General features: G+C 32.3%; 1 protein-coding gene across 1 annotated transcript in view; it reads right to left on the minus strand.

Moving 5' to 3' along the window:
* Positions 1-279: 279 nt before the first annotated feature.
* The window catches only part of LOC113550650 (unconventional myosin-XV), a 52,771-nt gene continuing 40,166 nt past the window's right edge, over positions 280-12,884 (minus strand). Inside the window, 28 exon segments of the mRNA XM_026952612.1 lie at positions 280-557; positions 1,365-1,551; positions 1,657-1,775; positions 3,559-3,763; positions 3,865-4,020; positions 4,100-4,443; positions 4,823-5,027; positions 5,098-5,368; positions 5,443-5,510; positions 5,609-5,688; positions 5,783-5,813; positions 5,943-6,114; positions 6,236-6,339; positions 6,444-6,572; positions 6,723-6,860; positions 6,939-7,212; positions 7,350-7,530; positions 7,722-8,064; positions 8,314-8,562; positions 8,668-8,760; positions 8,842-8,919; positions 9,631-9,827; positions 10,311-10,455; positions 10,941-11,290; positions 11,812-11,942; positions 12,124-12,228; positions 12,316-12,554; positions 12,637-12,762. Coding sequence (XP_026808413.1) covers positions 538-557; positions 1,365-1,551; positions 1,657-1,775; positions 3,559-3,763; positions 3,865-4,020; positions 4,100-4,443; positions 4,823-5,027; positions 5,098-5,368; positions 5,443-5,510; positions 5,609-5,688; positions 5,783-5,813; positions 5,943-6,114; positions 6,236-6,339; positions 6,444-6,572; positions 6,723-6,860; positions 6,939-7,212; positions 7,350-7,530; positions 7,722-8,064; positions 8,314-8,562; positions 8,668-8,760; positions 8,842-8,919; positions 9,631-9,827; positions 10,311-10,455; positions 10,941-11,290; positions 11,812-11,942; positions 12,124-12,228; positions 12,316-12,554; positions 12,637-12,762 — 4,740 coding nt within the window. The 3' untranslated portion in view covers positions 280-537.

A 12,884-nucleotide genomic window follows, 5' to 3' on the forward strand; every position in this document is an offset into this window, starting at 1 on the left:
AATTGAAAAGTAGATTAGGTTATGTATAGGTACAGTTTCAGAATTTTGGGATAATATTATAAAATATGACACTGTAAAATTAAAATATGATAATATACTATTCAATTTTATTGTAAATGGTAAAAAAATTAAAACAACATATATTATATTAAATATGTATATATAACTTCTATGTAATTTAATATAAACTGATTTATTTTATGAAACAAAAAAAAAAAAAAATATAATAAATAAATTTAAATAATAATTCTATGATTATTTAATAATACACAACTAGGTAATCATTAATGTATCAATAAGTATAATAATTTAGTCTTAACTTTTGTATTTGGCCTGTTTATTTTTAAAATTTACCATAAAAATTTCTGTTGAAATTAATAAGTACGTTGTTCTTTTGCAGTATCAACAATGATATTATGCACAAGAGTTTTTTTTATTGAATAATGCGGATTTGAATTAAAATCTATATTACCACACTATATTTTGTTTGAGCACAACTTAAAAATGTTTTTCATTTGTCAATGTGTTGTTGTTGTCTCAATGACCACCGACATTATCTAAAAACAAAATAATACGTTTAAATATGTTGGTAATACTACATATTATTAGTTGCTTAAAAATATTCCGATCAAAACTATGTTTTAAAGAACTCGTTTTTACGGGTGGATTAAATTCGACATAATGCAGTATTTTCGTCTCACAGGATATCTTTTCGTTCATTTTATTCGCTGTCGATGATGGGTTATTATTTATTATTTATACAAGTCATATTAATATTGATTTTATGTTCATAATATAGAGGTTATACTAAAAGTTAATCAAAAAACAATTGTAATAAAAAATAAATCGAAGACATATATATGTACATATATACATATATATAAATATATATGTACATACGAAAAACATTAAAATAATACTAAGAATATTTTAAGTATAAACACGATTATTAATTTAAAATCTAAAGCAAAAGCTAAATATATTATGATATATTAATTTACCTACATAGATTACTCATTATATTGATCAAAGTGAAATTATTTTTTAGTTTTTAATTCAAAAATTTTACCGACCGTCAATGGTTATCGTTTTATTACATATTTTATGTTATGTCGTTACACGGTGTGCGATACTCATTATAATAAAATCAAGCGAAACTTAAAACGTTTGTGGAAGAAAAAATAGAAAGTACATACTTCAAAAATAAGCAAAACGCGCTAGTATTCGATAAGACTACGGTATATATTAACGTATAAATACGTATTAATATTCGCGTGTAAGATGCGAAACACAAAAAGTTATTGTCAAACGATACTATTAGGAGAGGAATTTTTAATTACTTATGTATTATTAAAGAAACTCACGTCGGTGCATGGTTATGTATTGTCTAACGAGCCGAGCAATTTCGTGGGCCTGGTCAGTTTGTAGTCTAGCCACTCGTTGCTGGAACAGGTTGCCACACTTGAGCTCTAAGTAGAGAGTGGCACCTTCGCCAGCTCTCACTTTCCTAGTCGATATAACTTCACTAAATGGCACTGTTGATAAGGTTTTCTAAAAACACGTAAACGTCATCGAATAATTATATTTTCAGGCATTGTATGTATTTGGATATAAAAGATTTTGTCCGTTTATTCAATTCAGAGCCCATCTACTCACATGGGTAACAATGTGAAGGAAATGGACACCGGTTCTGTTCAGAGCCAATATCTGTTGATCTCCGCTGCGTTTGACCGCAAAGAAGCTGGATCCGAACAGTGGCCATTTGCTTAATATTTCTGTCAAAAATGTACACAGTAAAATATTATTATTAAATAATAAAAATATGTATAATTTAGTTGACTTAGTTAAATAGCTACTCGCAACGTCCCACACTTATGTTAAAACATTTTTTTTTTTTTTTTTAAGGAGACTGTGACATTAAGTTTTAGAATGACAGACGTTATAAATAATAAGTAGGGTTTTTTCAGCACATCCAAATTTTAATTTTAGGAAGTTATGTCAATAAATCGTGTCATATTTTTCATTTTGCATATTTTTGCGTACCTAAAATATAATGTATATTTATTCATATTTCAACTGTATATATAAATACAAACAATTCACATTTAATAGTAGACTTCAAAACTTTTAACTGTGGTGATGTGTCAGCTGAGACAATAAAGCATTACAGTCTAACCAAAACCATACAGTGTTTAAAAATTGTCATTACGATTTATCTTTTAAAGAATGTACAACATTTAAGTGCATACAATAAAATCGTACGATGTTGAAGGGAGCTTTAACATATACAATATTACATAAAGATTCGTATCTATGGGTAATTTTTTAAAACTGAAAATAGGTAACTTGTTATTTCGTGTACATTACATTTAAATTGTTAGTTATTTTAAAACTGGTAATTTATAATAAATCATTGTTTTCAACATTTAAAAGTTAAAGTTAATAGTGCATTTTATAATGTATATTGTATAATAAATAAGATTTCTGTGTAATAAAAACTATAATTTAGCAGATTTATTCGTATGCTAATCAATGTTTTTTGATATTATTTATTTTAGTTGAGTTATAAGTTTTTATTAAGTATAAGTAGAACAAAATTAAGATGATAAGTATGCCAACATTAACATGGAAATAAATATGTCCAACGTTCACCACGCAATATACACAATAATAGAATTAATATTAAACTTATTTATTTTAACCAATTCTCAAAGACACAGAATCAAAAATATGAATTGAGGTATACAAAGTGCAGTATAGATATACAAGATGGGTTTGTATACAAATAATAAGTTTGCCGTATTAGTTTCTGCAGTCTTGAAAAAAAAAACTAAAATTAAGTATCGTGTAATCACATAAAATGCATTCTGTGGGCTTTGTTAGAAATTAGGTATGGTGCGGTCATTAATATGCAGCAGAACAGTACATACGCGTAACTAAACGTAATTTCACTTAAATATTTTATTGTTAACGTAGTTTATTACAGAGAACGAGTTTACGTGTACTAAAATAATAATAATAATAATAATAATAATAAAAAAAACAAGATACTTATTAAAAATATAACAAAAATATCTAAAATTATGCAGTTATTCTTATCATAATATCAACATAATATGTTAATATAATAGTATACTTTGAATTAAGTATACATTTATTTAAAATAAATTATACTAAATTTGGCAGGAAAAGTGTTTTGAGTTACAGATCATTAATGTTGTCACACAAAATAAATTTGATCAAAGAAAAATACAATTATAATAAACTATGTAAATCATCTCATAATTAAAAATTTTAATTTACAAATAATTTACTACATTTTTTTTGATTTTAAACACGTATCGATTTCAATCCAAAATATTTTATGAATGTTCTTAAAACTTAAAAAAAAATGTAATTATTAAAATCATATGATATTATTTTAGTTTATGTTGCATAAGCATTGCGATTTAAATTTTTAAGAAAACAGTAAAATCATATATGGTATAGTGATTTAGGCTTACAAACTTGCGATTTCATGACAAACACTCATGAATTTGATTAATAATGATGACTTACCTAAAAATTGAGCTTTAGCTTCCACGCTGTGTAGGGTTTCAATTTGCGGCCAATTGTTTTGAACCATTTGTACCAGCTGCTGAGGATTAACTTCATTTTGCATGAGCGCTGGTTTAGGCAAAAGGAATTTCGTTTCTTTTAACGTCGGTGGTTGAAGCATATCAGCTGCTCGGTGCAGCAGAGCAGCTAATCTACACACTTCATACTATAAAAAAAAAAAATCAAAATGTTGTGTTAATCGGGTACGCAAAAACAAACTATACATAACACATAAAATTAAATGTTTTAATTATAATATAGACTTACCAATAAATCTTGGGGTAACTGACCGAAAGGCAAAACCAACAGTAGGCCTTCTAAGTAGTCGGGTGCGATTTGGTTGAATAGCACTTGAACGTATAGTTGACTATCCAGCCGCAGTGGGAAATACCAAACAGACCGGCAGAATATCAAGTAAAACACCTAAATGACATCAACAACATTTCGCGGTTAAAAATGGATTTTGTTTGACTATAGCTCGCGGTTCATGCGTGGTAATTACCTGTTGGTTTTTGTGTAGCTCAGTAGTCACGTCCAGTATGTACTCGTCCGCGGCCAATGGCATCGTGAATGCGTCACCTTCGACGATACAGTATAGCGAGAATTCCTCCATCTCCAACGGGTCGTTGACGTTGATCAACGAACACATGCCGGCAATAACGTCGGCTACTACGGTTGTGGACTTTGTATTGACCACGGTTTCGCTGCCACCCGGCAACCGGTACATCTGTCTCTTGGAATTGCGACCAGCGGACACGGCGGTCACCTCCTCGACGCTGGGTACGTTCTTCCGGCCGCCGTACCTCAACGTTTTACGCAAATTTTGCAGGCATACATTCGCGGTACCTGAATAAAAATAAAATCACGTATTAACACCACACACAGATTGCTCTCAACATAATATGTAAAGCTTAACATAAACATAACGTTAGCCGTTAATGAGTTAAAATTTAAAATACATTTTATGTGTTAATATTAAATAAAAATTTCTAAATAAATTTAAATACTTTAAAATTTAAAAAAAAATATTATCCACAGCCCTTTCAAATATTATTCTTAATGTTCTAACAATAGTTTAAAGTGTAGATAAATAAAAACTTAATTAAAATTTCCTTCTTTTTTACGGTTAACCGAAATCGAATGACGCAATATTATTTATATTTATACGTTAACATGTAAACACGATGAAATATAATCAAATTCGTTTTTGGTTATGAATTATTACCGTGAAAAGCTCTCCTCTTGTCGTAAGCAGCCGTTTCCAAATACTTCAGCAAGAAAGGTCTCAGGTTCTCGGAGCACGTGAAGTATGCTGCGACTATGCTGAGTAAACGCCAACCACGTTGACACGTCTCCGTCTTGTTGTTGGTCGTTTGCTTCATTAGCTGACAGTAGACTTCGTCTCTCAAACTTTCAAATTTATGGCAATGCTAAACACATATAAGCGTACAACTTAGTATTAATTTTAAATTATATACTCTACGGTATTCAAAATAATACCATGAGAATGGTGTAAACACATTTGACTTCCGTGAACTCGGGCGTGGTAGGCAAATCGCCCATATACCTCATAACGCACTCGAAGCATTCGATGGCCAGTGCATTTAATTCCGAGTCTAACTTTAACAATGATTCGGATATAGGGACGTTTGTATATTTTACCATCTCCAGTTGTTCTTTCCACGTCCAATCGTCATTCTTCATCTTGGAGTTTTGTATGACTTTCAGTGAACCGTTTATTTCACCATTCGCGGATTTCAGCATGTCAAACCTAGAAACAAATCAAACAAAAACATTAGTCAATATTTTTGTTGAAAAAAATAGTTGATAAATAATTTAAATTACTTCTCCGAACTGTGTCTGAAATTATACATGGCAAATTGAAGTAACGAATGTTTACCGTCATCTGCAGCCTGTAGGCAAATAAATTAAAAATATTTTAATGCACACATTAGTGAAAATCATCAGAATAATTTTGTTTTTTTAAATAACACGGATAATTTATTCGTACAAAGTGGATAGGAGGTGGTGATTCATGTTGTTTATACGGTGAAGTTGGCTTGGAATACTTAGTGTTTGTTTGTTGCCACCCTAAAAAATAATAATAAAAATATAATCTATACTATATAAAATATTTTAGTTTATTATATAATGACCACAATAAAGTATAATTGTATTTATTTACCCTTGTGTTCTGTCGCACGGATCTTGTCATCCTAAAATTATAAAAAGTACAATATTTAATTTATGAAAATAAAAACAAAATACAGGAGAAGAAAATAAAGTAATACAGAAAAATGCTCATGCTGTGGAGAAATTAACTAAAAATATTATATTTCTATTACCACTTGACGAGGAAGTCGACCAAGTGGAGCAGCATCCTTCCAAAATGAGCTTATCATTGAGTGTATTTGCCTGGATCTATTAGAATGGAACGGTATTGTTTCACCTGACATTATAGTGAGCTGTACAGAGCCTCCTGCTTTACCCATTGAAACATCGGCAATGTCTTCAAACCTGGTGAAATACAATATTTGACGTTTACATTATATTTTTTAGTATTCTATTACATATTAAAAATTAATATTACATAAAAATTGGGATTATTAAAAATTAAACACGAACTGTTTTAACTCACGTTAGTGTTTGCATAATTTGATATTGGTTTTCTTCTTTGCGTAATAAATGAAGGCCCGCATGTGCAATTGCTAAATATTCGACTTCTCTGTGCTGATAACCACACTACATCAACATTATTACAAAAAATATATTTAATATCAAAACGTCGTTTACTGGACTACAATTATGAGTCATAATGATTAATATAACACATAATATTAACATACCGAAACCGGAAATATGCGTGAAAAATATAATGGCCACTGACGAGCCAGCTCAACGATGGAACGTTTGGTACTGGCTTTGTGATGACCCGTTTGCATGTTGCTAGCTGTCACTCCAAAACGATCCAATAACTAAAACATTTTTGTTAAACGGTTATAACGACAACTATTTCTAGGCAATTTTAAATAGCCCTAATCTTTCCATTTTAAAAAGTTGACAATAATATTTTCAAATCGTTTCAAATAGATATATCTTTTATATATATATATGTATATACGTACGTCTAACATCTCTTCACGTTCATCGGCGGATATTCTGGCATGTACCGAATGGAATTTGTTGAACATGTCGCCGACTATTTGACAGAATATCAAATGCAACACCAGCGGACTAGACATCGATTCTTTGGGGGTAAAAACCTAACGAAAACAATAGAAAACAAAATCGTTTCACTCTGATTCCAACTCATACCACGTATGGTGGATGGTGTTACTCACTTCCTTCCGGATATTTAATTTCCACGGTACGCGGTTGTAAGTAAAATAAGAGTTGGCTGGCGTTTGCAGCAGCTTCGTGGATTGTCCGTCTTCATTTTGTATAGGCGATTGTATTCTCGTTTCGGGACGACCGTTGAACTCTGGGCCTTTTTCGATCTCGTGCTGTGGTTCGGCAGTGTAGTTGTTCGGAACTGCATTCCGGAACATATTGTTCTGGTCGTATTCACGCGTCACGGGCTGTATGGGAGCCGGAGGACCGGTACTACTCTTTTTCCTAACAAAAATAGTTATAGTGATTAAATTACAACTTAATCATATTATAGGTATACGCTTAAACAGTTGAAATGTAATAATGATCAATTATCACCACTTTATTATATTATATTATAATTATTATCGAACGTGACTCACATGTTTTGATTATAAAAACTGTTGGATCTAGATGGGGTGATAGGCGGTGGTGGCAACCGCCAACCGGAGCTTTCGATGCGTTCAACTTGATTGCGTATCACGTTATTTGGTTGCACGTCTGAAGCGTCTTCTTTGACCACGCTCTGAGAATCAACACTGTCCACACTACCCCATCTCCCTGCTAAAATAATATTTACATTAGACAAAAGAACAAAACATTATTATATTTTCAAATATTTAGTTTTGAACGCGAGGTAGCAATTCTATAAATAAAAAGTACGAGGATCAGAATTTATGCATTTATTCCTTTCGTGTAGGACAGCCTTTTATCACGCGCAGGGAACATTTTAATATTTAAACAAGTCTTATTACCTAGTTGCTGCTGCAAAAGTAGTCGTCTGTCAGTGTCTAATTTCCCGGCCGTTGGTATAGGCGTTGGCATATTGTTCATGGCTTGCGGTCTGGGTTTGCTGGTCGTAGATCGTAGACTGTGATTGGCTGTCACCATTTCAAGCTTGTGTTTCATTTCGTTGCTGATCCTTAGTTTTCCTACGCTCCCCGGACTAGGTCTTAACGCACCAACTTCCAACGATTTATACGACGATTTGTGGACTTCTGTTTGGTCTTTGGGTGACGGTTGTTTCATTGCTTCGGATTGTTGTATTTCGTACTCTTCCCATTCGACTCCGTTCATATCTCCATCTTGACTCGAGTCCTAAGTACATAATTTGATATAACATGTTTAGTGAATAAATTTAGATCGATATTTCCGACTCACTGGTAATTTGAAGGAATAACTATTGATATATTTTATTTTTATTTTTTTTGCGTCAAATATATTTTATACTTTAACAAGTAAGAAAATTCGTTAAAAATAATAAAAAATAGTTTTTAAAATATTAATAAAAAAAAAAAATATTTATTCAAAATTAAATCCTATAAAGTTATTATGATTTAAATTTACTTGTGATTGCTTGTGTCTTTGGTTTTGTTGTTGTTTGGACATTTTAAACTGTAAAAAACTTTGATGTGACGGAAACCCGTTGATTTCACCTGGCACACCATTGCTAGTGCCATCACTTGGTGGCGGCCATCTCCATTTGCCAATGCGTACAGTTTTTGCTCGGCCATACGGATCCATAAATGGCCTAACCTCGCTAGGATCGCATAAGTCTGGTGGCGGTGGCATAGGAGGTGGTGGAGGTACAGAACTCTATATAATGCAAATATATACAAATTATAGTCTCATATAATAATATATAATATGCCAATATATATAAAAAAAAAACAATAATTTTATAAGTATAAAAATTATTACCTTTCCAATGTTAGAATCCATTGATGATTTTCTGCTCTTTAACTCACTTAAAACATTTGTAAACGTTGAATGTGGTGATCCTGCACGAAGTCCCTAAAATGTATTTAGTAAACATTGTACCATATTCAAATATAACATAAGTAGTTTAAAGTCTTTAAATAATTGAGTATTCACTTGAGACTTATTTGTGGGGGTAGACTTATGTTTAGGAGGTGAATTGTTCCAGACGCCTGATGTATTTTCAGTTCCAACCTACAATATAAGTGGATAAAAATTAATATATTTCGTTAATTTTCAACTATAATACTTAAATAAATAATAAGATGCATTGTTACTATTCTGTTTACATACAATGCATGCCATTAAAATCACTTGATTATGTCATTAAATATTATTACAACTATTCAAGACAATAATATAAATAAAAACATTGTACTATTCGTATGCAAATTTTCAACGTTAATTACTTCTAGTCTTTTTGTGTTCAGTGGAAGCTAAAAATTGAAACAACAGTCAACGGCATTACTGTTTTGAAATTATTAATCAGGTTTTATTTGGCGCTATACAATAATTTTTAATGTACGCTTTTAAAAGTAATATAATATACATATAATAATATAATATTATGGTGTATATTTAAAACTATTACAAATGATCATTTAATGTTTTTTCGGGATTTATAACAGTTTTATCATCAATATATTGTATGTCATGTTTAAATTTATAATCCACAATATAGAATACTGATAACTGTATTCTAGCGGTTCTATTATAAGATTTTTATCATTGTGGAAAATTTGATTATTGCATACTTTAAAAATGACCGACGAGTAAATACATAACGTTATTTATTTTCCATTATTTAAATTATAATCGTAATATAAGTATCAACATATTACTGCTATAATTTTATGATAAAAATTGAATCGTCGAGTACGACTCTTAGTCTGATGTAACACATACCGGTGGCAATAATTGTTGCTGTTGAAGCAACTGGTGGAGGGCTTGGTTCTGTGCAAGTATTTGTTGTTGAATTTGGATATTTTGCGCCATAGCGGACTGCAAAAACGCCTGATGTAGGTTTGTTTGATACGCGAGCATGCTGTCTCCCGACGATCCGTTGCTGGTGGTGTTGGACGTGTTTGCCGGTACACCGAGACCTGCGGCGGTAAAATCGAATCCCATATTATCGTAATTATTATTATTATAAAACAATGGGCGTAAAAATGAAACGTAAAATAAATTGGGCAACAATCGATGCGAACACGAAAAAAAAATCGCAAAATATTACAATAATAATTATTATTGTTATTATTATTGTCGTAACGTACGGGATTCGATAATAAGTTATTATTGTTTACGCGACGCGTTGACGGCGTTGCGCGTCGACCCGTCGAATGACGTCGACAGTGCGTGGCTAGCAGGAAACGGAGCTGCAGGAGAAATTTATTTAGAGCGTACGCATCGCGGCATCCGTCGTCTACATGTGAACTCTCTCAGGCCATTGTTTTCGTCTTGTGCGACCGCATTAATGATGATAATAATAATAACAATAATAATGGTATCGTTTTGCGTATATCGCGTTGTCGTTTTTAACATTTAGAAATAGAAAAAACCGAACGCAAACAATGCGCCAAACTAACCGCCGTTCGGAGTGTTAAACATGCTCTGTGAGTTCATGGCGGGCATGAGTAACGATGGTGGCGAAAGAATGGAGGGCAACACCGGTGGCGAGCCGATGAGTGGCGACATGCCGAACGAAGCGTTTCCGGGCTGTCCGGAACCATTCTGTGGAAATATAAAAGCACACGATAAATATTTAGAAAAGTAATATTACAGTTTTCGATAAAGACACACTCGTAATAACACAATATTATAATACAACGTTATTTATATATATACGGGGTGGAGTAATGTAATAAATATATTAAACTTATTATGACTAAAAATAATATGGTAGAGGAACATGTGAAATTCTTTTACTGATAAATTAGTAATTATACAACGAATTACGAAAAATTCAAGCTTAAGAATAACAATAAAAAAACAAAAAAAGAATGTGTTATACTATTCAACGAATAAGAACTTAAAGGGGGGGAGTCAATGTATTTTCTATTATTATAAAATGTTAGGGAAGCAATTTCCCCTGTACTATATTATGGCTATGGAGACACTGTCTTAACGTGTTAACGATACGCGAAACTGAGTGCAAAACGCCCACCCTGTTATTTTTCTCAGACGTTAATATATCATACTAAATCGAGTATAAATACCTGTTGCTGTGAAGCGACGCCTCGACCGCCGCCTTTAACGGTCCGTGCGAACATCGAGATGTCTAACGACGGTTCAAAGTCTTCATCCTGTAACGGACTCTCATTGGACCTCAACGCCCGACTACTTTCGATCGATCGTTCACGGCCGCCACCCTTTATCCTCTTGGCAAAGTCACGAGAGTCTAGAGATTCGCAGTCCTCCACAGACTTGCTCTTCGATGAACCTTTAATAGACGCGGCTAGCGATCTGGCGTCAGACAGCTGGTCCAGAACTGGATTGAACAGATCGTCGAGGAATTGATCCACATCCGACGCCTGCGACGGCACACGTACCCGTCTAACGTGCGATGCTGATCCAAAACAGAGAACGACATAGTTTTGTAATATTATATTATTTTAGTTACGGCGAGAAGGGAAAAACAAAGTTGAAGGCTGTAAATTAGTGTCATTAAAATATTAAAAAATCGCCTTGGATCACCGCTGTAGCGCGTCTTTAGAAATACACTTCTTTAATGCAACTGTAATAATAATAACACTATGATGTATTTCCAGACACATACATGTAAACGCAAGGTCAAAATACCCGCATGCATATTCACATGACTGTGAGAATATTGTTAGTCAAAAAATTTAATACTTTTCTATTATAACTGGATTCGTTTGTTCAGGAAAACTAAAGACTTGCAAAAACAATTGTCAATAAGGTATTTAGTTTTTTTCCTATTTATGAATTAATACAATTTAGTGTGATTCGTAAGTATCGTTTTGTTTTATACTAAAACCTCGGTAGTGAACTCATATTAATAATAATTAATTTTATATTTACATTAAATTTTTAATGAGTATAATACATGTCATGTTATATAGTTACCTAAAGATGGAGCTTCGCTTGTATCAGACATGGCGCAGCTTCTCGCTTCAGACTTGTCAGAATGTTTGTTATCCATTTGTGATTTAATAGAATGTGAACCGCGTTTACCCGCATACTGTGATTTTATGAATCTGTGAAAAATAACAGTTATTTTGTTATTTTGTCAATAATAGAAGTATTTTTATGATAAATTTAGATTATATATATAAACACGTTTGCTAGTTTACTATTTTAGAATTATTAATTCGATTGCAATAAGTACATGCGTTTAAAAAATTACACATTACACTATTACGAGGTGTCTTTTTTTACCTGGGATGGCCCTTCATGTATGAACCTTTGTCGTCTTCACTTCTAGCATTAATATCTGGATAGTCAAAATCGATTTGACTATGGGACATCACATCTGATGATGCACTGTAAAATTTTTATGAAAAATAAAAACTAATTTTAATAAACGCAAACAGATTGTACTAAACACTAATAACCTATCAATAAAATTACCCATTATAGTTTCTCGTTTCGCCCCTTTGGCTAACAGACTCTAAATTATCGTCATCGACAGATTTGGCGATGTCGTCATCATCATCGTCATCGTCATCGTCGTCATCGTTATCGTCTTCGCTATCGGTGTCTTTTTCAGTTTCTTGTATACGCTCCATTGACATGTATCGCTCGTTGAGCTTGCTATGCGATAAGCCCAATGAATCTAGTTTTTTCGGAGCAATAGCGATTTGTGGTACCTACAGTGAATATATTGCAATATTTTAAAACGTTACATTTACATATAACATAATATTATAATAAATCGCTTGCATTACTCACCGGAGTTATTAAATTGTCGAGACTTCTGGATCGACTAGTCTTCTCGAAGTATCTGTCGTTTAAAGCAGATTGCCGTGAAAGACCGTTTTCTACGCTATGATCTCGAGACACTGATCTTACTTTTTGCTAAATATTGGAAATACAAATTAAAAAAAAAAAAAAACATATAGTCTAGAAGATATATTTTTAGATAAAATAGTACCGGGCGAGTAAAACACGTGTATTACATACTTCAACTACTAAATTAC

This window comes from Rhopalosiphum maidis, chromosome 4, assembly GCF_003676215.2.
Source record: "Rhopalosiphum maidis isolate BTI-1 chromosome 4, ASM367621v3, whole genome shotgun sequence".
Classification (NCBI taxonomy): Eukaryota; Metazoa; Arthropoda; class Insecta; order Hemiptera; family Aphididae; genus Rhopalosiphum; species Rhopalosiphum maidis.